Here is a 25,496-nt window from a genome sequence, read left to right on the forward strand (position 1 = left end):
CATGAAAAAAATGTTTGTTTATTGTAAAGTTGATTGTAAATTTCTTTTTAGAAAGAAAATACATATGTAAGCCCATTCATATAAAGAGTCTCAACAAAAACTCCCATTCAAACTGTAGATTGTCATACAAAAGAGTGTGCTTTGAAATTGAATTTTGTCTTCATTTTTACTTAATACATACCTCAAGTTAAATTGTGATGGTAACAGAAAAAAGTGATGTTTTTTCCGGTTAATCGTTTAATCGATTATGAAAATAATCATTAGTTGCAGCCCTAGTAGAAACCAAGACAAACACCATCCTGTTCACGCCTACAGTATCTTCCTAACTTACAGTTATTCAATTTTTCACACGAACGATGAATTTTAATTTTGTTGTCTCCTCAGAGGCGGAGCTTGAAGAACACCCGGGCGGTCCCTGCCTGCCCAACGAGCTGCTCCTGGGCCTCTTCCACAGCAGCCTGGAGCAGGAGCTGAGCGACCGCGAGATCCCCGTCGTCGGCGAGGACCACGCCGCTTTCGCGCGACACGTCTTGGAGCGCCAACGCGACGGCCACGGCGCTCCATTCCCGCCGCCCGTCGTTAAAGGTGAGGCCTCCTCCGCGAATCTCGTCTCTCTATTGACGTTTTTGTTGTTGTTGTTCCTAGCGGAAGAGTTTACGAGGCTTCCGGATAGACTGGAAACCATGTCGACGTTTCAGTTAACCAGCAGCGTTAATGAGATGACTGAATCCACCGGCACTTTGCAGGTAATCCTGCGAAATCTTTACCATCATATATAGGGGTTTAGCTGCCCTAACCAGTTGTTGTTTTTGTCAACAATGACAATAACAAAAGAGTATAACGGTACATGTATTTGTTCCGTACCATCATGGTTCATTGCACTCAGAGTAAAAAAAAAAAAATCTTTGTCGAAGTTAGTCCTCCTCTCATCCAGGGGGCGGTAAAAGAGAATGTGGCTAAACCAACATTATGAGAAATAGAGGACGAACCAAAACAGCCGAAGAAGTAGTTATCATTGATCACTACAAGGAAAGTTATGGCGAATGTACAGACTGGAAATTAATATAAAATGCAGTATTACTAACACTTTTTGAAGTGTATAGTATTTTATCATTTCAAATCAGGGAACTTTGCTCTAGCCCCAGGATTAACTCATTAAAAAACACTGAGTGACTATATTTTTGCACTATTTCAAGTTAAGTGTGAGAACGTCTGGGTAGCTGACGATACGTTACGATTTGCGATACAAGGCTCACGATAACGATGATCTCTCGTTATGGCAATTAGAGCCGCAACGACTAATTAAAATGAATTAATTTAATGAAATTTTGCTGCTTCGAGTATTCATTTAATTAAAGTGGCGTTGTAATCGTTTGTTTTGAAAGTCATTGCATTTAGTTTTATTGATTTGGGCGGATACACTGCCCTCTAGTGGTGAGAGTGAATATGACAACTCATTTCACACGGCTGAATCCAGCTGCTCCCTGTTAAGACCAACATAAGCTGTTTTTGTTTGAGCTAATATTTATTTATTTTTTTTTTGTATTCGTAATTTAGTTTATTGGTATATGTACCCATTTTTTGTGGGAATACGTGTTTAAACTAGGGCTGTCAAATTTATCGCCTTAACGGGCGGTAATTAATTTTTTTAATTAATAATTAATCACGTTAAAATATTTGATGCAATTAACTAGAGCTTTGCAAAAATTCCGATTCTTAGATTATTTGCGATTCAGCCGTGGAAGATTCGAGAACGATTCACAAACATCCAAATTCTGATTATTGAAATATGCCAAGTAAAGCGGAAGTACAACACACTCAGCGCGCCGCGCGGTCAATGAGAAACAGAGCGAGAGTAGCTAAACATCATGCTTCTCATTACCCGGCCCCTCGGGTAATGCCAATGCTCAACTCACGGCTCTAGATAAAAAAACACAACAACATACCTGACTGCTGCCGAAAAACTGCTACAAAGTACATCCACATAATGTTACGGTAGATATCATTTATATAGGACTAGATGCAATATAGATTCGGTAGCGTTAGCAGCACACCTACAAAAAGTTAGATGCGGGCGTTAGTAAACGGCCGCCATCTTAAAGCAGTACACTTCCCTGCAAGGCTGTTGTAGCGAACCTTCCAAGCGAACCTAATTAACTTTTTATCTAAAATACTCCTAAATCGGTAAAATATTGACTTGAATCTATCTTTAAAATAGTTTTAAAACTTTCACATGTCGAAAGTAGACATGAGGGAAATTATGGATTAACGGGAGCAATTTTAACAACTTTAACAGTTGATTCACAACATTAAATTAATTGAATGTAGTTTAAAGCTGCTGATACAGAATGGGGACTGGAGTTTTTTTTTTTTCTGTTATTTTTGTATATTTGTGTACTGCTATATGTTAACTTGATACTGAAATAGTAGTTTGGTTTAGCCTGAGAGTATTTTTGAACAATTTTGGAACTAATGTACATAACTTTAAAAAAAAATTTTTTTTTAAAAAGGAGGGGGGTACATCGATAATCGTTTTATAATCAAATCGGAGCCTCTGAATCGTAATCGTATTCGAATCGTTAGGTGCCCAAAGATTCCCAGCTCTACAATTAACGCACATGCCCCGCTCAAACAGATTAAAATGACAGCACAGTGCAATGCCAATTTGTTACTTGTGTTTTTTGGAGTTTTGTCGCCCTCTGCTGGCGCTTGGGTGTGACTGATTTTATGGGCTTCAGCACCCATGAGCATTGTGTACTTATTGACATCAACAATGGCGGGCTACTAGTTTATTTTTTGATTGAAAATTTTACAAATTTTATTAAAACGAAAACATTACGAGGGGTTTTAATACAAAATGTCTAAAACTTGTACTAACATTTATCTTTTAAGAACTACAAGTCTTTCTACAGAAGGTAAAAATGGTAATGCCATCTTGTTGATTTATTGTTATGTTAAACAAATACAGTAATTATGTTCTGTATGTTGAATGTATATATCCATCTTGTGTCTTATCTTTCCATTCCAACAATAATTTACAGAAAAATATGGCATATTTTAGAGATGGTTTGAATTGCCATTAATTACGATTAATTAATTTTTAAGCTGTAATTAACTCGATTAAAATTTTTAATCGTTTGGCAGCCCTAGTTTAAACCTTTTGTTTAGAGCATTGTTAAAAAAAAAAAAAAAAGTTGGCATATTATAGCATTTAAGCTAGCAGACGTTTGCTAGATAAGTTAGACAATTGTTCTTTTGTTGTACTTTGGTCCTCATGTATTTTTTTATAACATTTGAGGCTCAGCGCAGGTATTTTAACTTTCTGTTCCTTATCCGACTTCTTGATTATTCGAATTAACTAGTTCATCGATTAATCAACTTCTAAAATAATCGATAGCAGCAGCCTTAGTGGCAATACAATACTTATTGATACTTGTGTCAGGAAATCATTCTATAGTATACAATATATTGATTTTTAGTTACTTTCTGTTGATTCTGGTGCATTTCTGGGTCATTTCCGTTCGATTTTGGGGAATTAATGGTTCACTTTCTGTAGATTTTGGGTTACTGTAGTGAAAAGTAAGCAACCCTTGAATGTCCCTAAATGGAATAGGGAGTGACTCAAAACAGGAAATTAACTTTAAATACCATAAAATGAACAAGAAGTGACCTATAATTTGACATAAGTTGACATAGACAGATCACTTCCTGTTCATTTTAGGGCATTTCCAGGTTACGTCCTGTTGATTTTGTGTCACTTTTTCACAATCACAATTTTAGTTCTATATCGGTCCAAACTACTCGTCAGGTGACGTTTTTGAAGTTTTTATCCTTGTGCTTGACCGTCAGAGTTTGGCTGACACGGCGTCCGACGAGCCTTCGCCTTGGCCCTGGTCGGCGGGGCAGAGCGCTTCGTCGCCTCGGTGGCGATGTTACGCCAAGCGAGTCGGCTCCCAGCAAATCCTGCTCACCTTCCTGCCCGCCACCTTCGCAGGTGCCGCGTTTTTTTTTTTCTGAGAAACCGCTGGAATTTTCCAAAATAACCTGCGTGTTTTTCCTTTCGTTTTGGGGTGTCAGACGTTCAATTGCTGATGAACTCAGAGGCAGAGCCTTTGAGCCAGGTCAGCACGCAAGAGGACGACACGTTGACACCGGGAAACAAGTCGCCGTGCGGATCCGCCGGACCGGCCGACACGACGACGTCAGACGGCTGGGAAAGCACCCGGCCCGGGACGCCCGACTCGGGTGAGCGCATAAATACACATTTAAAGGATTATTTAATTTATTATAATAATCTTACTATGTATCTTATTACACTCATGTTTGCAAATATCTCATTTTGATGCATTGTAAATTTCATCAAGGGCTCCACAAATAATATTTACATTTTTTTAAGTAAAAATACTTGAAATAAAGACTGTAAACGAGAATGTTTACATATTTTCCTGCTATTTTTATTTCATATACATATTTAAAAACATTAAAATTGATTTTTTTTAAATGTTGCTCTTTTTTTTTCTTTCATTAAAACACAAAAGATCCAGAATATTTTTGTGTTTAAAAGTTTTTTTTTTTTTTTTTTTTTTTTTTTTTAAATAAATGCTGGTATTTAGTGTTTTGTTCTAAATATTTATTTGGATATATCTAATAATCATGATAAAAATCATGAGTAAAAATTAAAAATCACAAAAAATATTAAAAATAAATAAAAACGGTGAAATAGACAAAATTAAATTTTTGGGGCGGTGCAGTTAGCTATTTATTTTTTAACTGAAAGTTTTTGTAAAGTTAATTATTAAAATGATTACTTTTTTAAATAAATAACAGTATATTAGTTAATTTTTGTATCTATATAAATATAAATATATATTTTTATAAACTTTTATCTGTTCTTTTTATAATTTCTCTAATAAAAAATCTTTAAAATACGAGTATATTTAGTTTTTTTTTACTATCAAGTTAAAAAATAACCCATATTTTAAATGAATAACGGTATATTAGTTATTTATTTTTTGTATCTACATATAGATATATATTTTTAATGAACTTTATATGTTCATTTTATAATTTCTCTAATAAAAAATCTTTAAAATACGAGTATATTTACAGTTTTTTTTACTATCAAGTTAAAAAATAACCCATCGATATATATATATATATATATATATATATATATATATATATATATATATATATATATATAATGGAGTTTTTTTGTTTATTAAAAAAAAAAAATGAAAATAAAATATGAATAATAAAAAATGAACAAAAATATTAAAATGAGAATATTTATTATTAGGGGCCTCAAAATAAAAAAAAGACTAGTATTTGAAAAAGTTTGAAATGTTTCAGTTAACCGACGATCAATAGTCGTCGAATAATTATTTGTTGATTATTCAATTCATTGTGGCACCCCTAAAACACATAATTTGATTGGAAATATATGTTAATTCATATAAAGATGTCAAATAAATTGACTTTTGTTGTGTTCACTTTTATTTGATATCTCATCGTCTCTGAATGAAAATGTATAACAAGTGTATTTTGGCGTTGTAGATTTGGGCGAAAAAGTTCACTTCTCGGAGCCGAGGCGGCCCGACGCACACGGCGCCGGGGACCTCCCGGGCCGCCGGCTGTCCCTGCAGAACGCCGGCACGCAGCTCAAGTGTCCCGTCTACGTGTACAATTGCTGCCTGGAGCTACTCAAGGAGCAGCTGGTCCACCCCGCCGCCAACCGGCAACCCAGAGACGTCTTTTTCAGGTGCGTCACCCATCGTGGGCGAGATTAAAAATTTGATGAAATAGCTGCAAATTGTATTTGTTAGTTCATTATTTTTAATCTCTTGACAGTGTTTCCACTTTTCAGAAAATTTTTGTTTGAGATTAGTCAGATTAGATAATGACATCATATTTTTGGTTCACTTTTATAGTATATCATTTGACAGCACTACCGCTGTGTATAACAACTTTTTTGCCATTTTGGTCTGATATAAAAAATGAGAATCTGATTAATGACTACTCTTGTGTAATAACATTTTTGAAATAATTTTGAATGAGATTAATCAGATTATGAATGACAGATCATATTTATGAGTTGATTCATTTTTATATATAATTTGACAGCACTACCACTGTGTATAATCACACTTTTTAGCATTTTTTTCTGAGATTATTTTAGTTGATTCATTTTATATTTCATTTGACAGCACCACCACTGTCTCTAATCATACTTTTAGCCATTTCTGTCTCAGATTATAAATGAGATTAACCAGATTAAATGATGACAGATCATATTTTTTTGTCGATTCATACTTATGTCATTTGACAGCACTACCACCGTGTATAATCACACTTTTTAGCTATTTTTCCTCTGGGATTATCAATGAGATTAATTATATTAAATAATGACGGATCATATTTATTGGTTGATGCATTTTTAAATACCATTTGACAGCATTATCACTGTTTATAATAACACTTTTTAGCCATTTTTGTCTGAGATTAAAAATGAGACGAATCATATTAAATGACCGCTAGTGTTTTTTAGTCATCTTTGTAAATCTCACCGGAACAGCATCAAACAAAAGTTCCAGTATCATCACCTTATCCAATGTAGATTCTTGGCTCTTGACAAGGTGATGATGCTGAAACTTTTGTTTGGTGCCGTTCCAGTGAGATTTACAAAGATGACTGCCGGAAGAAAACATCAAAATTCCCTCAGTCCTTGATGATATGGGGCTGCATGTCAGGCAAAGGCACTGACTGTGGTTGAATCTTCAATAAATGCACAAGTTTACATTGAAATTTTAGACCGATTCCTTATCCCTTCAATTGAAAATATGTTTGCCATTTTCCAAGATGACAATGCATCATGCCACAGAGCTAAAACTGTTAAAATATTCCTTGGAGAAAGACTCATCCAGTCAATGTCATGGCCTGCAAATAGCTCAGATCTCAACCCTATTGAAAACCTGTGGTGGAAATTGTAAAAAAAAAAAAAAAATGGTCCACAGCAAAGCTCCGACCTGCAAAGATGATCTGGTAACTGCAATCAAAGAGAGTTGGCACCAAATTGATGAAAAATATTCATCAAGTCCATGCCTCAGAGACTGCAAACTGTCATAAAAGCCAGAGGTGGTGCTACTAAATACGAGAGATGTGTTTTGATTGTTATTTCTTTGTTTGTTTCTCATGATTCCATATATATTTCCCTGCACTTGCTCTATAAAAGTAACGTTTACTGACCACCACAATGCTTATTATTCATTTCTTTTAGTGTTTCTGAGTGCTAAAGAGTTGCACTTTTGAACTAATTCATTATTTTTTCAAGCTTTTTATCTGAGTTTGTTCTGCATGATAAAATGTCTGAGTGACTGCTCGTCCCAGACTGCTGATTCCATACTTTTTTCGAGTGGATGTATTAAATGACAGATAATGTGTAACAAGATTTTTAACAAGTTTTCTATGACATCAAAAATGAGATTAATCAGATTAGATAATGACCGATGATATTTATGAGTTGATGATTCCTTTTTTTATATATCATTTGACAGCAATACCACTGTCTATTATACCGTATTTGCCCGAATATAAGACGGCCCTGATTATAAGACGACCCCCTCTTTTTCAAGATTTAAGTTTGAAAAAAGACTTTTTGAACACCAAATTAATTTTTATACAGAAAATAATTACATCTGAAACAAATGATTATAACTATATTTGAAAGAAAAAGCATGTTATTTTGCCTCATTCAAATTTTAATATCTGAACATTTAAATATGTAAACTAAAGTGCAATCACATTCGTAAATGAATGGCTTCTGGTTTTTGAGATGTAAATAAACCAATCTATTGTGATAAAACAACAAAATTGCAATAACTGCATTGACCATCAAAGTGAAGTCTAACTAACTGTAGTCTTGAAACAAATCTGAATAAGGAAAAAAATTGCAATAAAATAATGCAAACTGGTTCAACTTGAGAGTAGCTGAGATCTATCATGACAGTACATCACTTTAATGATATCTGGCGCCATCTAGCGTCGTGAATGGGTATAATGTCTAGACCGCGAATATAAGACGACCCCCACTTTTTCAGTCTTATTTCAATGCAAACAACACCGTCATATATTCGAGCCATTAAGGTAACACTTTTTTTGCAATTTCTGTCTGAGATTAAATAGATTAAATGATGACAGATCATATATTTGAGTTGATTCATATACAGTATATATGTCATTTGACAGCACTACTACTGAGTATAATCACACATTTTGGCCAGTTTTGTCTAATACTAAAAATGAGATTGTAATTTTTTTTTATTATTATTTGTATGTGTTGTTGTTCTTGATGACTGAGTAGACCTCAAGAAGTTCAGTCTTGGCAGATCTCTCAGCAGATTAGGTCCAGGTGAGAAGAGCCTGCTTGCTTTTGTGCCTGCAAGCAAAAGCATGTCAACTCTCACTCTGCTCACATTATTAGCACCTCCGTGAAGTTGGTCCACCCATCAAATGGAAATTTAAAGTCAATAAATTAGCATCTGATGGGGGACCAATTTCACGGAGGTTAGCTGGACCCGCTAACATAAGCTCCCCTATGGTCGGTGAACTAAATGGAGTCATTTCTTCAACGTAAATGGAACGAGATGCAGAACCCTCTGACTAAAAGTTCTTGGACTTTACGAATAATATCCAGACTAATGCCGTAACGCACCAAGGAATGGATTTTTTATACACTGGTGGTTCTCAAAGTGTGTTACTTGGCCTTGAATCGCAAACTAAATCGGATCCTGAGGTACCGAGAAGTTCCCACTTCTAATCACGACCGTGTCCCGACAGGTCGCTGTCTCACGACCGCAGCAGCCCGTCGCCTTGGACCGACCTCTTGGCGCAACCTCACAAGCACAAAGAGCTGGCCCACTACTGTGGCCTGCTGCAGGAGCACTACCAGCAGAGTTTCGCCAAAGGTATAATGTTCTAAGATTCCCAGCAAAACGGAAGTTTTCCATTGTTCAATTTCCGTACAGGAGTCTATGCGAGCTTGCAGCAGTCGCTCGGCATCGGTTCCCAGGACGTCCTGATGGCCATGGACTACTGCGAGGAGTCCCTGCAGGAGATCGACATCACCGCTTTCCTGCAGACTCTGTGCGGACACGTCCGGACGTTTCGGGAGAACGGGACGCCGACCCGGCCCGCCGAAGCGGTCGGGAGGTCCGCCGGCTTTGTGGTGGGCGAGCCCGAAGAGGAAGGACCTGACGTCAGGTCTGTTGTGACCTCCTTGTCCAGGTAAAAGAAGCGTAAATCACATTATTCACTGTTTCTGACAAAAATCGGGATATTTACTTGTATTTTTTTTCCTCTCACATTAATACACCAAATTACTGGAATTCTTATTTGACGTGAGATCTCTTTTGTTGGACACCCCAAAAATAACTGTTTGCCCAAAAACATGTTGTTTTTTTATATATACTTAAGTAAAATTTCAAAATGCTACTACGTACAAAAATTTAGCACACTAAGAGGCCCAAAAAGTTCTATACAGTTTTAGCTAAAAATGTCCAGCTCACCCAAAATTTGCCAAAAACATACCCATTAATTTCTAATGGCCCAGTTACCTCACCATTAAAACTTCCATTCACTCCTCCTGATTTCCAACCCCATATCAACAGGAAGTGACCCGATGTCTACAGGAAGTGACATTCGAATGCCTCCAAATGAACAGGAAGTGACCCTGCAAATGCCCCAAAATCAACAGGAAGTGACCCAATATGTAATAGAATTAAAAAGCCTCCAAATCAACAGGAAGTGCCTCATTATGAACAGGAAGTGACCCTGAAATGCCTCAAAATCAGCAGGAACTGACCCAATATGAACAGGAAGTGACCCTGAAATGTCCCAAAACCAACATGAAGTGACATGCATTCTACTGGAAGTGACCCTGAAATGCCCCAAAATCAGCAGGAAGTGACCCGATATGTAGAGGAAGTGACCCCAACACCCCCCTTATCAGCAGGAAGTGACCCAATATGAACAGGAAGTGACCCTGAAATGTCCCAAAACCAACATGAAGTGACCTGATTTCTACAGGAAGTGACCCTGAAATGCCCCAAAATCAGCAGGAAGTGACCCAATATGTACAGGAAGTGACCCCAATATCCCCCGTATCAGCAGGAAGTGACCCAATATGTACAGGAAGTGACCCCAATATCCCCCGTATCAGCAGGAAGTGACCCAATATGTACAGGAAGGGACCCCAATATCCCCCGTATCGGCAGGAAGTGACCCAATATGAACAGGAAGTGACCCTGAAATGCCCCAAAATCAGCAGGAAGTGACCCGATATGAACAGGAAGTGACCCTGAAATGCCCCAAAATCAACACGAAATGACCCATTATGAACAGGAAGTGACCCTGAAATGTCTCAAAATCAACTGGAAGTGACCCATATGTACAGGAAGTGACCCTGAAATGCCTCAAAATCAAGTAGAAGTGACCCAATATCAGCCATATCAACAGGAAGTTACCCAATATGTACAGGAAGTGACCCAATATCAGCAATATCAACAGGAAGTGACCCTGAAATGCCCCCAAATCCACAGGAAGTGAACCCACAATCCCCGGTATCAACAGGAAGTGACCCTGAAAATAAATAGGAAGTGACCCAATATGTATAGGAAGTGACCCTGAAATGCCCCAAAATCAGCAGGAAGTGACCCGATATGTACAGGAAGTGACCCCAATATCCCCCGTATCAGCAGGAAGTGACCCAATATGAACAGGAAGTGACCCTGAAATGCCCCAAAATCAGCAGGAAGTGACCCAATATGAACAGGACGTGACCCTGAAATGCCCCCAAATCAACAGGAAGTGACCCTGAAATGCCCCAAAATCAACAGGAAGTGACCTAATATGTAAAAGAATTAAAAAGCCCCCATATCAACAGGAAGTGACCTATTATGAACAGGAAGTGACCCTGAAATGTCCCAATATGAGCAGGAAGTGACCCAATATATAAAAGAATTAAAAAGCCCCCATATCAGCAGGAAGTGACCCAATATGAACAGGAAGTGACCCTGAAATGCCCCAAAATCAGCAGGAAGTGCCTCATTATGAACAGGAAGTGACCCTGAAATGCCTCAAAATCAGCAGGAACTGACCCAATATGAACAGGAAGTGACCCTGAAATGTCCCCAAACCAACATGAAGTGACCTGATTTCTACAGGAAGTGACCCTGAAATGCCCCAAAATTAGCAGGAAGTGACCCAATATGTACAGGAATTGACCCAAATATCCCCCGTATCAGCAGGAAGCGACCCTGAAATGCCCCAAAATCAGCAGGAAGTCACCCAATATGAACAGGAAGTGACCCTGAAATGCCCCAAAATTAGCAGGAAGTGACCCAATATGTACAGGAATTGACCCAAATATCCCCCGTATCAGCAGGAAGCGACCCTGAAATGCCCCAAAATCAGCAGGAAGTCACCCAATATGAACAGGAAGTGACCCTGAAATGCCCCAAAATCAAGAGGAAGTGACCCATTTTGAACAGGAAGTGACCCTGAAATGTCTCAAAATCAACTGGAAGTAACCCAATATTAGCCATATCAACAGGAAGTGACCCAACATGAACAGGAAGTGACCCTGAAATGCCTCAAAATCAGGTGGACTGACCCAATATCAGCCATTTCAACAGGAAGTTACCCGATATGTACAGGAAGTGACCCAATATCAGCAATATCAACAGGAAGTGACTCAACATGAACAGGAAGTGAGCCTGAAATGCCTCAAAATCAAGTGGAAGTGACCCAATATCAGCCATATCAACAGGAAGTTACCCAATATGTACAGGAAGTGACCCAATATCAGCAATATCAACAGGAAGTGACCCTGAAATGCTCCCAAATCCACAGGAAGTGACCTCACACCCCCTGTATCAAGAGGAAGTGACCCTGAAATGCCCCAAAAATAAATAGGAAGTGACCCGATATGTATCGGAAGTGACCCTGAAATGCCTCAAAATCAGCAGGAAGTGACCCTGAAATGTCCCAAAACCAACATGAAGTGACCTGATTTCTCCAGGAAGTGACCCTGAAATTCCCAAAATCAGCAGGAAGTGACCCGATATGTACAGGAAGTGACCCCAATATCCCCCATATCAGCAGGAAGTGACCCTGAAATGCCCCCAAAATTAACAGAAAGTGACTTGATTTCTACAGGAAGCGACACTGAAATGCCCCAAATCCACAGGAAGTGACCCAATATGTACAGGAAGTGAACCCAAAATGCCACAAAATCAACAGGAAGTGACCCTGAAATGCCCCCAAACCAAAAGGAAGTGACAAAATATGTACAGGAAGTGAAACCTTTTGGACGTCTACTGGTTATTCATCTCTGTGAAGGATGACTCCACTTTCAAAATATGTCGTTTTTAGCTCATTTAATCATGAATTTGTTCTCGATTAGTCAGTCAATGGTTCAAACTCTTGAGGATTTTCTGTGCGGAATCCAGTTTGGAACAGGGAGACACCAGCGAAGCGGAGTCCGGGAAGTTCTCCACGTTCCCCCTGGAGTCGCTCCGAACGCATCCCGCCTGTGACGTGTGTCCGGAAGTGCAAGAAATCATTCAGGTGAAAGGTCGCCGCAAAGCGGGAAGAACGCCGGTCGTTCTAAAACGTGAACCGCTCGCTCACCCGCTTCCACCTGTGCAGGAAAAATTCATGGGAATCGTCTTCCAGTATTTCAAACCTGTGCCTTCCAATCCGCATTACTTCTTCTACTGCCCACCGTCTTCCAAGACCGAGGTGAGGAAGTCAAAATAAAAATATTGCAATATTGGATGGCGATAGACATCCTAGTAGAAAATGGAATGAAAACTGCGATTGTAGCTTTGCTGAGATGGTTGGTATATCAGGGCACTTCCATTTGAATTAGAGGCATTTTGGGCTATCATGCCACTTCCTGTTGAAAGGTGAAGGGTTTTTTTGCTCATGGTTATTACAATTTTGGCAAATTTTTTTAAAGGATGTTTTGCTCATGGTTCTTGAGGTTTTGCTGATTTTTTTTTTTTCCCAGGTTTTTTTCTCTGCCCATGGTTATTGCGATTTTGGCTGTTTTTTTCTTAAGGTTTTTTAAAGGGTTTTCCCCATAGTTATTGTGATTTTGGTTTATTTTTGCTCATCATCTGCGATTTTTTTTTGCTCGTGGTTATTGCGATTTTGGCTTCTTTTTTCCCCGTAAGGTTTATTTTTCCTCATGGTTTTTTGTGATATTTTTTTTGTTTTTCCTAAGGGTTTTTTGCTCATGCTTATTGCGATTTTGGCTTCTTTATTTTTCGTAAGGTTTATTTTTGCTCCTGGTTTTTGTGATTTTTTTTTTTTTTTTTCCCTAAGGGTTTTTTGCTCATGTTAATTGCGATTTTGGCTTATTTTTGTTCCGCAAGGGTTATTTTTGCTCATGGTTTTTGTGATTTTTTAAAATTTTTTTCCCTAAAGGTTTTTTGCTTTTGTTTTTAATATATGTAATTTTGTTATTGCGATTTTGGCTATTTTTTTTCTTTTCTTAAGGTTTTTATGCTCATAGTTATTGTGATTTTGGGTAATTTTTGCTCATGGTTTTTGCAATTTTGTTTTTCTGCAAGGTTTATTTTTTGCTCATGGTTTTTGGGATTTTTTTTTTTATTAAGGGTTTTTTGCTCATGGTTATTGCAGTTTTGGCGATTTTTAGTTTTTTTTTAAAGGATTTTTTTCCTCATGGTTCTTGGGGTTTTGGTGATTATTTCATTTTTTTCAGGTTTTTTTGTTCTCAAGGATTTTTTTGCTCATGGTTATTGTGATTTTGGTTTCTGTTTTTTTTTTTTTTTTTTTTTTTTTAAGGGTTTTTTAAGGGTTTTTTTCCTCATAGTTATTGCGATTTCGGTTTATTTTTGCTCATGGTTTTTGCGATTTTTTTTTTTTTTTCTTAAAGGTTTTTTGCTCATAGTTAATGCGATATAGGCTTTTTTTCCCTTTAGGTTTATTTTTGCTCATAGTTTTTGTGATTTTTTTTTTTTTTTTCTTAAGGGTTTTTTTTTGCTCACGGTTATTGCTATAATGGTGATTTTTCTTTTTTTTTTTTAAGGTTTTTTTTCCTCATAGTTATTGTGATTCTGGAGGGGGTTTTTTTCTTAAGGTTTTTTTGCTCATGGTTATTGCTATTTTGGTGATTTAAAAAATAATAATATAATGTTTTTTTTTCCTCATAGCTATTGCAATTTTGGAAGTTTTTTTTTCTTAAGTTTATTTTTGCTCATGGTTATCGCGGTTTTGGTGATTTTTAGTTGTTTTTTTAAGGTTTTTTTTGCTCATGGTTCTTGGGGTTTTGATGATTTATTTAGGTAAACAAACTTTAATGAATCCACGTGACTTTCCCCAGGAGGACTCCGAATTGGGCGAGATGGACGCGAGGCTCGGCGAGGACCCGGTGTCCGAGGCGGAGCAAGCCACTGAGGACGGTGAGTTTCTCCCGGATGACACCCGAGCAATAAGTCGACATCTGACGCTTTCTCCTCGTAGAAACGGCATCCAACAGCTGCATCACCACGGAGAGCGACACCGACTTGGTGGTGGAATATGAGGAGCGACCCGCTGCCGGCGGCGAGGACCGCTCGCACTCGGACTCCAACACGCTCAATCAGGATCAGGACCGAGACCAGGACCAGGACTCCTTCAGCATCCTGGACGAAGGCGACTCCCTGCTGGAGGTGGAGGCGCCGCAGATGGACATGCCGCCACTTTTCCTACACGTCACCTGCTCCGTCAGCGCCAAGAGCTGCCACGGATCCACGCCCATCCGCACCTTGCCCACCTGTCTCGGTCAGTCATTTCCAACACAATGACGTCAATTGATTTAAGATGAATAATCTATGATCAAATTCATCCAAAACATATTTGGACAGTCATTTTAGAGAAATTAACTTAAAAATGGGACAAATCCTCTTCTTTGAGCATGTCTTCTGCCATTGACGGCATATTACATGTCTGTCGCCGTCAAAGGCGGCCAATGAGTTAACACGTGACCTGACTTGACGGTTGCAGGCCAGCTGGTCTCCTGTCTGGAGGACGCCGAGGCTTTAGACGACGTGGACTTGAAGGAGCTGTCGGTCACGCTGGACATCTTCGTACTGACGCTTCCTCTGGAGATGGAAGTGGTGGGCGACTTTCATCACAACCGGTACGCGTCGGAGAGCAGCGTGTCCCTCAACCGTTCTCCGGCACAGCCGTCGTCCTACCGCTCGGATGAGGAGCTGACAGCCGTGCTGGAGGGACTCAAGGGAGCCGACATGGACGTGTGAGTTTAAAGACATTGACATTGACAACAAGTCTGTTAGCTTAAATGCTATTTAGTGCTAATGTTTACAACAATTGGCTAACTTGCATAGCAAATGTCCATTAGCTGAAATGCTATGTAATGCTAATGTTTACAGCAATTGACTAACTTGCAAAGCAAAAGTCTGCTAGCTGAAATGCTATATAATGCTAATGTTAACAGAAATTGGCTAACTTGCAAAGCAAAAGTCGGCTTGCTGAAATGCTATATAATGCTAATGTTTACGACAATTGGCTAACTTGCAACGCGACAGTCTGCTAGCTTAAATCCTATATAATGCTAATGTTTACAACAATTGGCTAACTTGCATAGCAAACGTCTGCTAGCTTAAATGCTATGTAATGCTAACGTTTACAACAGTTGGCTAACTTGCATAGAAACATGAGCTCGCTTAAATGCTACATAATGCTAATGTTAACAGCAATTGGCTAATTTGTAAAGCAAAAGTCTGCTAGCTTACAAGCTACATAATGCTAATGTCAATAACAATTGCTAACTTGCAAAGCAAACATCTGCTATCTTAAATGCTATAAAAAGCTAATGTTAACAATAATTGGCTAACTTGGAAAGCAAAGGTTCGCTAGCTTAAATGCTATAAAATGCTAATATGAAAAGCAATAGGCTAATTTGCATAGCAAAATTCTGTTAGCTTTAGTGCTATATAATGCTAACGTTTACAACAATTGGCTAACTTGCAAGGCAAAAGTCCGCTATCTTAAATGCTACGTAATGCTAATGTTAACAAGAATTTGCTAACTTGCAAAGCAAAAGTTCACTAGCTGAAATGCTACATAATGCTAAGGTTTACAACAATTGGCTAACTTGCAAAGTGAAAGTCTGCTAACTTGAATGCTATATAATGCTAATGTTTACAACAATTGGCTAACTTGCATAGCAAACGTCTGCTAGCTTAAATGCTATTAATAATGCTAGTGTTTAAAACAATTGGCTAACTTGCATAGCAAACGTCTGCTAGCTTAAATGCTATCAATAATGCTAGTGTTTAAAACAATTGGCTAACTTGCAAAGCAAACGTCTGCTAGCTTACATGCTACATAATGCTAATGTCAGCAACAATGGGCTAACTTGCAAAGCAAAAGTCTGCTAGCTTAAATGCTATATAATGCTAATGTTTGCAACAATTGGCTAACTTGCAAAGCAATAGTCTGCTAGCTTAAATGCTATATAAGGTTTACGCTTTAGTGCTATATAATGCTAATGTTTACAACAATTGGCTAAGTTGCAAAGCAAAAGTCTGCTATCTTAAATGCTACGTAATGCTAATATTAACAAGAATTGGCTAACTTGCAAAGCAAAAGTCCGCTAGCTGAAATGCTATATAATGCTAAGGTTTACAACAATTGGCTAACTTGCAAAGTGAAAGTCTGCTAACTTAAATGCTATATAATGCTAATGTTTACAACAATTGGCTAACTTGCGTAGCAAACGTCTGATAGCTTAAATGCTATTGATAATGCTAATGTTGAAAACAATTGGCTAACTTGCTAAGCAAAAATCCGCTAGCTTAAATGCAACATAATGCTAGTGTCAACAACAATTGGCTAACTTGCAAAGCAAATGTCTGCTAGCTTACATGCTACATAATGCTAAGGTCAATAACAATTGGCTAACTTGCAAAGCAAAAGTCTGCTAGCTTAAATGCTATAAAATGCTAATGTTAACAACAACAATTGGCTAACTTCCAAAGCAATAGTCTGCTAGCTTAAATGCTATATAATGCTAATGTTTACATCTCTCGATGTCCCTTAAGGGGCTCCATAAATTTCTGCGGACCTGCAAAAAAAATGGCACAAAACCAAATAATTGTGTATCAATACTTTTGCAATCAAATATCTTATCCGGATACAACATTTCAGTATCGATACTTTGGTGCATTTTGATACTTTTGACAACCCTAATCTATTGTGTGCTTTGAGGCAATGACAGATGCTTTTTGTTGCCCGTTAGGGTTTGCGGTGAACCTTTGTCCAAGTTGCTGCTTCCTCACAAGCTGGCTATCCTGGCCACCATGGATGAAGTAAGTGCAGAGTCAAAATGGCCTCCTTGCAAAGGCTAATGAATGACCTCCCAGTCAAAATGAATCTGACCGTCAATGGCAGTCAATGAGATCATCATTAATTAATAATATACAGTATCTATATATATTTTTTTAGATCCGCTGGTTGCTGGAAGACGAGATCGTGTCGGCGCTCCGACGCTCGCGCTCCGTCGGGCTCCCCGCGTTGCTCAAGGTGGCGCAACACGTGGTCCGCTCGGTCGGACGGCCGCACTGTCGCGGCGAGGATGTCCCGCTGCAGTTTGTCTTCAGGCCCGAGCAGTCGCTGGACAAGTTCAAAGAGGCGAGTTTGACCTGTGGGGCACTTTACATCATTTCCTATTGATTTTCGCTCACTTTTGTTCCCTTTTTTTGGGCATTTCTGGGTCACTTCCTGTTGATTTTTGGGGTATTTACAGGTCGCTTCCTGTTTATTATTCCCTTCCTATTTTTAAATTTTTTTTTTTTTTTTAATTATTGAATTTGGGGGATTTCCGGGTCATTTTCTGTTAGTTTTGGCTCATTTTCGGGTCACTTCCTGTTGATTTTGCGGCACTTCCCGGTCCCTTTGATTGATTTTGCGTTACTGAAAAGGAAGGGACTCAAGATAGTCTCCAAATGAATAGGAACTGACTCAAAATCAACAGGATGTAACCTGTAAATACCCTAAAATGAATAGGAAGTGACCTGTCAAGACTATCTGCGACTGCTCTGTTTTCAGTGCCATTGACAACGCTAAATGTCCAATCCAGTCAAAATGAATTGGATGTCTAGTGCCATCACTTTGTTGACACATTGACCAAAATAACGATTTCTATTAAGGCTGGGCGATATAGCCTTAAGTACGTATCACGGTAAATTGAGCAGATTTATCTCGATAACTATAAATGACAATAAATTCGCCCAAGCGGACTGTGATATAATTTGAAAATCTGAATCAATGCATGAAAGACAAAGTAACTGTTTCTAGTTGACTTACGTAATTACTCAACATAAGTGTTTACTTCAAGGTTTCAGGTTTTTTTTTTCCCAGATCATTTTTTTTTAATACATGCATGCACACATGCACCCCCCACACAGAGACAACCACATTAAAGCTACAGTGGGGCAAATAAGTATTTAGTCAACCACTAATTGTGCAAGTTCTCCCACTTGAAAATATTAGAGAGGCCTGTAATTGTCAACATGGGTAAACCTCAACCATGAGAGACAGAATGTGGGGAAAAAAATCCAGAAAATTACATTGTTTGATTTTTAAAGAATTTATTTGCAAATCATGGTGGAAAATAAGTATTTGGTCCATACCAAAAGTTCATATCAATACTTTGTTATGTAACCTTTGTTGGCAATAACGGAGGCCAAACGTTTTCTGTAACTCTTCACAAGCTTTTCACACACTGTTCCTGGTATTTTGGCCCATTCCTCCATGCAGATCTCCTCTAGAGCAGTGATGTTTTGGGGCTGTCGTTGGGCAACGCAAACTTTCAACTCCCTCCACAGATTTTCTATGGGGTTTAGATCTGCAGACTTACTAGGCCACTCCAGGACCTTGAAATGCTTCTTACGAAGCCACTCCTTCGTTGCCCCGGCTGTGTGTTTGGGATCATTGTCATGCTGAAAGACCCAGCCACGTCTCATCTTCAATGCCCTTGCTGACGGAAGGAGATTTTCACTCAAATCTCTCGATACATGGCCCCATTCATTCTTTCCTTTACACAGATCAGTCGTCCTGGTCCCTTTGCAGAAAAACAGCCCCAAAGCATGATGTTTCCACCCCAATGCTTCACAGTGGGTATGGTCTTCTTCGGATGCAATTTAATATTCTTTCTCCTCCAAACACGAGAACCTGTGTTTCTACCAAAAAGTTCTATTTGGTTTCATCTGACCATAACACATTCTCCCAGTCCTCTTCTGGATCATCCAAATGCTCTCTAGCGAACCGCAGAGGGGCCTGGACATGTACTGGCTTCATCAGGGGGACACATCTGGCAGTGCAGGATAGGCCTGAACGATATATCGTTTAAACATCGCCATCGCGATGTGCGCATGTGCAATAGTCCCATCGCAAGGACGTGCGATAGTTTTTTAATTTCATTTTTTTTAATCCACAAACGTTTGTTTTGAGGAAGGAGAGGGGAAAAAAGCGCAGTTTCTCTTTCTCTCCAGCAAGTCATCGGCTCCTCCCCCTCCCCCTGCAACAGCGGAGTGGAGGGAGGAGGGGCCGAACAGCAGAGCGGAGGGAGGAGGGCCCGTTCTCAAAGTGAAAGCAAGCAATCAACACGTTGGAGGAGCAAGGAAGACTGTATCCAAAAGGAGTTTTGGAAGTATTTTGGCAAGAACAAGACTATAAGGGACAAAAAACAGCCCTGTCGACAGTGCCTCGCCATGGTTGCCTCAACAAGAAGTAATCTGTCAAACATGTGGGACCATTTAAAACGCAGGTATCTATGCATTCCTGCTACGAGCTCCCCATCAGAGGCTTTTTAGCACAGGTGGGAACATTGTTAAATGCCAACGTTCTTGTCTCAAGCCTGCTATAGTGGATAAACTAATAGTCTTGGCCAAAAACCTATGAGACCCAGTTGAGAATAGCTGAGCAAGGAAGGTGGACGATATGCAGACAAATACATAACACAGCTGAAGGAATGTCTTTTCTTTTTATTCATGTGACAGCTATCAGCAAGGCAGGAAATTTGGGAGTTAAAATGGTTCTGTTATTCATCACAGTTATTTGCAGTTATTCAGTTCAATTATTTACAAGTTCAATTGAGTTTGTTTCTTTTATATTTAAATTTATTGTAAACCGTATTTTTCAAATAACTATATATAGTACAGCTGCACATAAAGTTTTGATACTTAATATTTTTGTTGAAATATTTTTACAACTTTGTTGCCGTTTTGCAGTTTTATATTGTTATATTTTGTGTAAACAACTCAGGGGACTAATGCACTTGCACTTTTATTAGTCAGATTTAATATTTAAGTTCAAATATGTTGACAACTTTGTTGTTTAACTGAGGTTTTTATGTATTGTTATAGTTTGTGAACTCTTTTGTCATATTTAATATTTTTGTACAAATATGTTGACAACTTTGTTGTTTTACTGAGGTTTTTATTTATTGTTATAGTTTGTGAACAACTCTTTTATTTGTCATATTTAATATTTTTGTTCAAATATGTTGACAACTTTTTTTGTTATTTTACAGAAGTTTTTATTTATTGTTATATTTTGTCAAAAACTTAGGGGACTAATGCACCTGCTCTTTTATTTATCATTTAATGTATTTGCTGCTGTTGAAGTGTAAAATATTGTATTCAATAAATGATCTATTTTGTGCAGACATGACTTCCTGGATACCTTCATACAGAAATCTTCATCATTCACAAATTAAACGGTATTATATGAATACACTGTGGTCACGGTGTGTTATGTAAAGTATTTCCAAACAGCTATTCAAGTCATTTAGTGAAAATTTCTTTAAAAAAGATCTTTTTTTTTTTTAATATCGCAATATAATATCGCAATATATTGCAAACCTAAAAAAAATCGCAACAATAGTTTTTTCCAATATCGTTCAGGCCTAGTGCAGGATTTGAGTCCCTGGCGGCACATAGTGTTACTGATAGTAGCCTTTGTTACTGTGGTCCCAGCTCTGTAGGTCATTCACTTGGTCCCCCCGTGTGGTTCTGGGATTTTTGCTCACCGTTCTTGTTATCGTTTTGACGCCACGGGGTGAGATCTCGCACGGAGCCCCAGATCGAGGGAGATTATCAGTGGTCTTGTATGTCTTCCATTTTCTAATAATTGCTCCCAGAGTTGATTTCTTTACACCAAGTGTTTTACCTATTGCAGATTCAGTCTTCCCAACCTGTTGCAGGTCTACAATTTTGTCTCCGGTGTCCTTCGACAGCTCTTTGGTCTTGGCCATAGTGAAGTTTAGAGTGTGACTGACTGAGGTTGTGGACAGGTGTCTTTTATACCGATAATGAGTTAAAACAGGTGTCATTAATACAGGTAGCGAGTGGAGCCTCATTAGACCTCTTTGACAGCCAGAAATCTTGCTTGTTTGTAGGTGACCAAATACTTATTTTCCACTCTAATTTGGAAATAAATTCTTTAAAAATCAAACCTTGTGATTTTCTGTTTTTTTCCCCACATTCTGTCTCTCATGGTTGAGGTTTACCCATGTTGACAATTACAGGCCTCTCTAATCTTTTCAAGTAAGAAAACTTGCACAATTGGTGGTTGACTAAATACTTATTTGCCCCACTGTATATTGCTCTTAGGCCAACGAAACATTTAAGATTTTTTGATGACAGTAATGACATTGAATAAAGCAAGCACATACAGAAAAATAGCTGCGCTATTAAACAGTCATATTATAGGCTTCGCTGTTGGATTACACTTTATGCTGAATGCTTTACCATCATAAAAGCTATCAGAGAAATCACACACACACAGATACAAAATAATGTGATATACTGATTGCTAGATGAAGTCCGTGCCCAATCCACTCATTAACTTCAGCCGTTTTGACAAGGTTAGAGCCGCTATCAGACTCCATCACGTTCATTTGTAGCGTTAGCCGCTAGCATGGCTACCAGTAGAAAGCACCCTCTCCTGAAATCGTGAGAACCAGGGAGGGACAGCGGGTGAAAGCCTGTCTGGAAGCCACCAAGAGTTTATTTAATGTTGGGTGAAAGTTTGGCGAAACTCCCTTAAGCCCGACTCCATCACGTTTACGTGTAGCGTTAGCCGCTAGCCTTAGCCTACCCGGCTTCTGTTTGTTTGGCTTCTTGATAACCACGTGACTCCATCTAACTGCTTTCTTAAAGGGAAATGAACATAGCCGAACAACACAGTCAAAGCGTGATGAAAAGACTACATATTCTTGTTTTATTAAATTACCGAATTTACCGACATGGTCAAAATTACGTCGGTTATCGTGAAGAATTTCAGTAACGGTAAATTTTCAGTATACCGCCCGGCTCCAATTTCTACTCACCGGGTCGCCACGTGTTAATCCAGGAGTTCTGTCGCATGGCGCTCCCCGGCTACGTGCTCAACAGCGAGCGCGACGGCTTCTTCTACGTGTCGCTCAGCCGGCTGCATCCGCACCGGACGCACGTTGGAGAGAGGCTGTCGGAAAACGGCGTCGACCAGGCGCGGTTTCGGGAAGAGTTGCGATCAGAGGCGGAGTTCAACAACACTTCCGCCCTTTCCGAGATGGACGGCGACTACGCGCGGAGTTCGGTTAGCCTCCCGCTTCTGAACGAGGCCACCTTGCCCACCGAGAGCTCCTCTTGCGTCAGCCTGGCCGAGTCGACGCAGTCCGCTTCTCACAGTGAGTACTGACAAGTGCCTTTTTAGAACTTGGCAGGGTGGTTAACTCACTTGCTGCGATTGGAGGTATTAGACGTCCAATCCATTTTGACTTGGAACCGGGCAAACGTCTACAATTTGGAGCTAAAGTACAATTTTGTCAGCATGATCGTTCTTTTCTAGGCTTCGGCAAGCTGAGACCTAGTCGAGTGCAGAGCTTCGTCTCCAGCCAAGGGAGTTTGGATTCCGATATGCAGGGTGAGTGCACTCAACTACTAAAAGGGGCTTTACATTGACCCTTGTGGAACTCCTCTGTGTGTTTTTTTTGTTTTGTTTAATCTTCGAAGGATACGACGGCGACAGCAGCGAGTCGGAGTGCGAGAGTCCCGCCATGGACGAGCAGGAGAGTCAGAGCCCCCTCATGCCAGACTTCTGGCTCCTGGCCAAGATCCACCAGGACAGAGTCAAGGTCTACTCGCATTCCAGGTGGGAGTGGAAGAACCTCAGGCTGAGGGAGTTTAGGTCTCCGGTCTTTAAAGTTGTCAATTTGTGGAAAATTTGTAGGAGCGTGAGTGAGGAAACTGAGCAGGAGAACAGGGAGGACCAGCAGAAGCTGCCCGAATGTTTACAACTACATCAGATGGTGGTCAGGAAGATTGGGGAACTGTGTCGGAGGGTCAACCAGGTACTTCTACTCATTGCACAACCACAACTTTTTCTAGTACTGGTGTTACGGATTTGACGATTTATTGAAAAGATCATCACATAATATCGTGAGCTACCAGATGTTCACACCCTTAATAGGAAATCAACCCTGTTGTTGTCCTTTGCGGGCGTTAGCACATGCTACTGCAGGATCTTCACGACAGTCACGTCTGCAACTCCCTGCTTGTGGCCGAGAGTGAGGAGGACATCTGGAAGGGCGAGTCGGCGTACAGGCAGCGGAACCGCAACACTTCGGACGGTCCGTGGACGCGCCGTGACGTCAGATGGACACCTGCGCTAAGCTAATCTTTGTTTGCATTCTTGTTCCTCAGAGTACCACGCCGAGGAGAGCTACCCGTCCCGAGATTACCTCGCCGCCACCATGCACTTCATCCCGGGACACTTTGCCTGCGACGTGGTGTGTAGCACCGTCATCCGCATCCACCCGAGACTCAAGATGGGACCGAACATGGGCGTGTCCAGAGGTGAGCGTGTCGGTCGGGAGCAAAAATGCGGGAAGTCAGACATTTTAGTCACATGTCTCCACAGGTCCTTCAAAATTCAGCCCCTGAAGCTAGTTTAAGTCAGCAACATGACATTTGGTAGACCTGTCTTACACAATTAGACCCAGAAAAAAGTCCTAAGAACAAAAGGTACCGGAAGGCTATCATTTTGTTTTGCAGTTGCACATTTCACTACATTTTGGCCATTTCCAGGGGTCCCTTAAAGACTTTGAAAAATCAGCCCCTGAAACCAGTTAAACCTAGCAACATGAAATTTGGCAGGTGTGTCTTGCACGACTTAGTCTACAAAAAAGTCTCAAGAAGCCATACCTGAAAAAGCACAGGAAGGCTACCGTTTTTGTTTGCAGGAGCACGTGTCACTTCATTTTGGCCATTTCCAAGGGTCCTTAAAGAATTTAAAAATTCAGCCCCTGAAACCAGTTTCACCAAGCAACATAAAATTTGGTAGGCGTGTCTTCCATGAGTAACCCCACAAAAAAGTCTTAAAAAGCCATATCTGAAAGAGAACAGGAAGGCTACCATTTTGGTTTACAGTTGCCCATTTTGCTTCATCTTCGCCATTTTAAAGGCTCCCTTAAAAACTTTGAAAATTCAGCCCCTGACACTTGGGTCACCTAGCAACATGAAATTTGGTGGACGTGTCTTACACAAGTAGACCCACAAAAAAGTCTCAAGAAACCATGCCTGAAAAGGGACAGGAAGGTTTCCATTTTGGTTTGCAGTTGTGCATTTCACTTTATTTGGGCCATTTATAGGGCTCCCTTAAAGAATTTGAAAATTCAGCCACTGAAACCTGGTTCACCTAGCAACATGAAATTTGGTAGGCGTGTCTTACATGAACTGACCCATAAAAAGAGTCTCAAGAAGCTATATCTGAAAAGGTACCAGAAGGCTACCATTTTGGTTCGCAGTTGCACATTTCACTACATTTTGGCCAGTTCCAGGGGTCCCTTAGAGACTTTAAAAATTCAGCCCCTAAAGCTAGTTTAACTTGGCAACATGAAATTTGGTATGCCTGTCTTACACAATTACACCCACGAAAAAGTCTCAAGAACCCATACCTGAAAAGGTATTGGAAGTCTAGCATTTTTGTTCGCAGTTGCACATTTCACTACATTTTGGCCATTTCCAGGGGTCCCTTAAAGACTTTGAAAATTCAGCCCCTGAAACCAGTTAAACCTAGCAACATGAAATTTGGCAGGTGTGTCTTGCACGACTTAGTCTACAAAAAAGTCTCAAGAAGCCATACCTGAAAAAGCACAGGAAGGCTGCCATTTGTGTTTGTGGGAGCACGTTTCACTTCATTTCGGCAATTTCCAAGGGTCCCTTAAAGACTTTAAAAATTCAGCCCCTGAAACCAGTTTCACTTAGCAACATGAAATTTGGTTGGCGTGTCTGACATGAGCTGACTCACAAAAAAGTCTCAAGAAGCCATATCTGAAAGTGAACAGGAAGACTACCATTTTGATTTGCAGTTGCCCATTTTGCTTCATTTTGGCCATTTCAAGGGCTCCCTTAGAGATTTTG

The 25,496-nt window shown here is 39.7% G+C and overlaps 1 protein-coding gene across 4 annotated transcripts in view; it reads left to right on the top strand.

The window, feature by feature from the left end:
• Positions 1-25,496, top strand: part of szt2 (SZT2 subunit of KICSTOR complex) — a 111,070-nt gene that overhangs the window by 27,061 nt on the left and 58,513 nt on the right. For all 4 annotated transcript variants that reach the window (XR_009063863.1, XM_057841272.1, XM_057841273.1 and 1 more), the window contains exons 22-41: positions 385-585; positions 646-746; positions 3,850-3,994; positions 4,078-4,245; positions 5,557-5,761; positions 8,836-8,963; positions 9,024-9,282; positions 12,507-12,624; positions 12,706-12,798; positions 14,408-14,486; positions 14,548-14,847; positions 15,070-15,322; positions 17,330-17,399; positions 17,536-17,721; positions 22,447-22,762; positions 22,924-22,998; positions 23,088-23,226; positions 23,305-23,425; positions 23,581-23,704; positions 23,778-23,930. Coding sequence is in view for 3 of the 4 variants with exons in the window: in XM_057841272.1 (XP_057697255.1) it covers positions 385-585; positions 646-746; positions 3,850-3,994; positions 4,078-4,245; positions 5,557-5,761; positions 8,836-8,963; positions 9,024-9,282; positions 12,507-12,624; positions 12,706-12,798; positions 14,408-14,486; positions 14,548-14,847; positions 15,070-15,322; positions 17,330-17,399; positions 17,536-17,721; positions 22,447-22,762; positions 22,924-22,998; positions 23,088-23,226; positions 23,305-23,425; positions 23,581-23,704; positions 23,778-23,930 (3,234 nt within the window). In the remaining variant the exon portion in view is untranslated. The remainder of the gene's footprint in view (positions 1-384; positions 586-645; positions 747-3,849; positions 3,995-4,077; positions 4,246-5,556; positions 5,762-8,835; positions 8,964-9,023; positions 9,283-12,506; positions 12,625-12,705; positions 12,799-14,407; positions 14,487-14,547; positions 14,848-15,069; positions 15,323-17,329; positions 17,400-17,535; positions 17,722-22,446; positions 22,763-22,923; positions 22,999-23,087; positions 23,227-23,304; positions 23,426-23,580; positions 23,705-23,777; positions 23,931-25,496) is intronic.

Source organism: Corythoichthys intestinalis, chromosome 7 (genome assembly GCF_030265065.1).
Source record: "Corythoichthys intestinalis isolate RoL2023-P3 chromosome 7, ASM3026506v1, whole genome shotgun sequence".
Classification (NCBI taxonomy): domain Eukaryota; kingdom Metazoa; phylum Chordata; class Actinopteri; order Syngnathiformes; family Syngnathidae; genus Corythoichthys; species Corythoichthys intestinalis.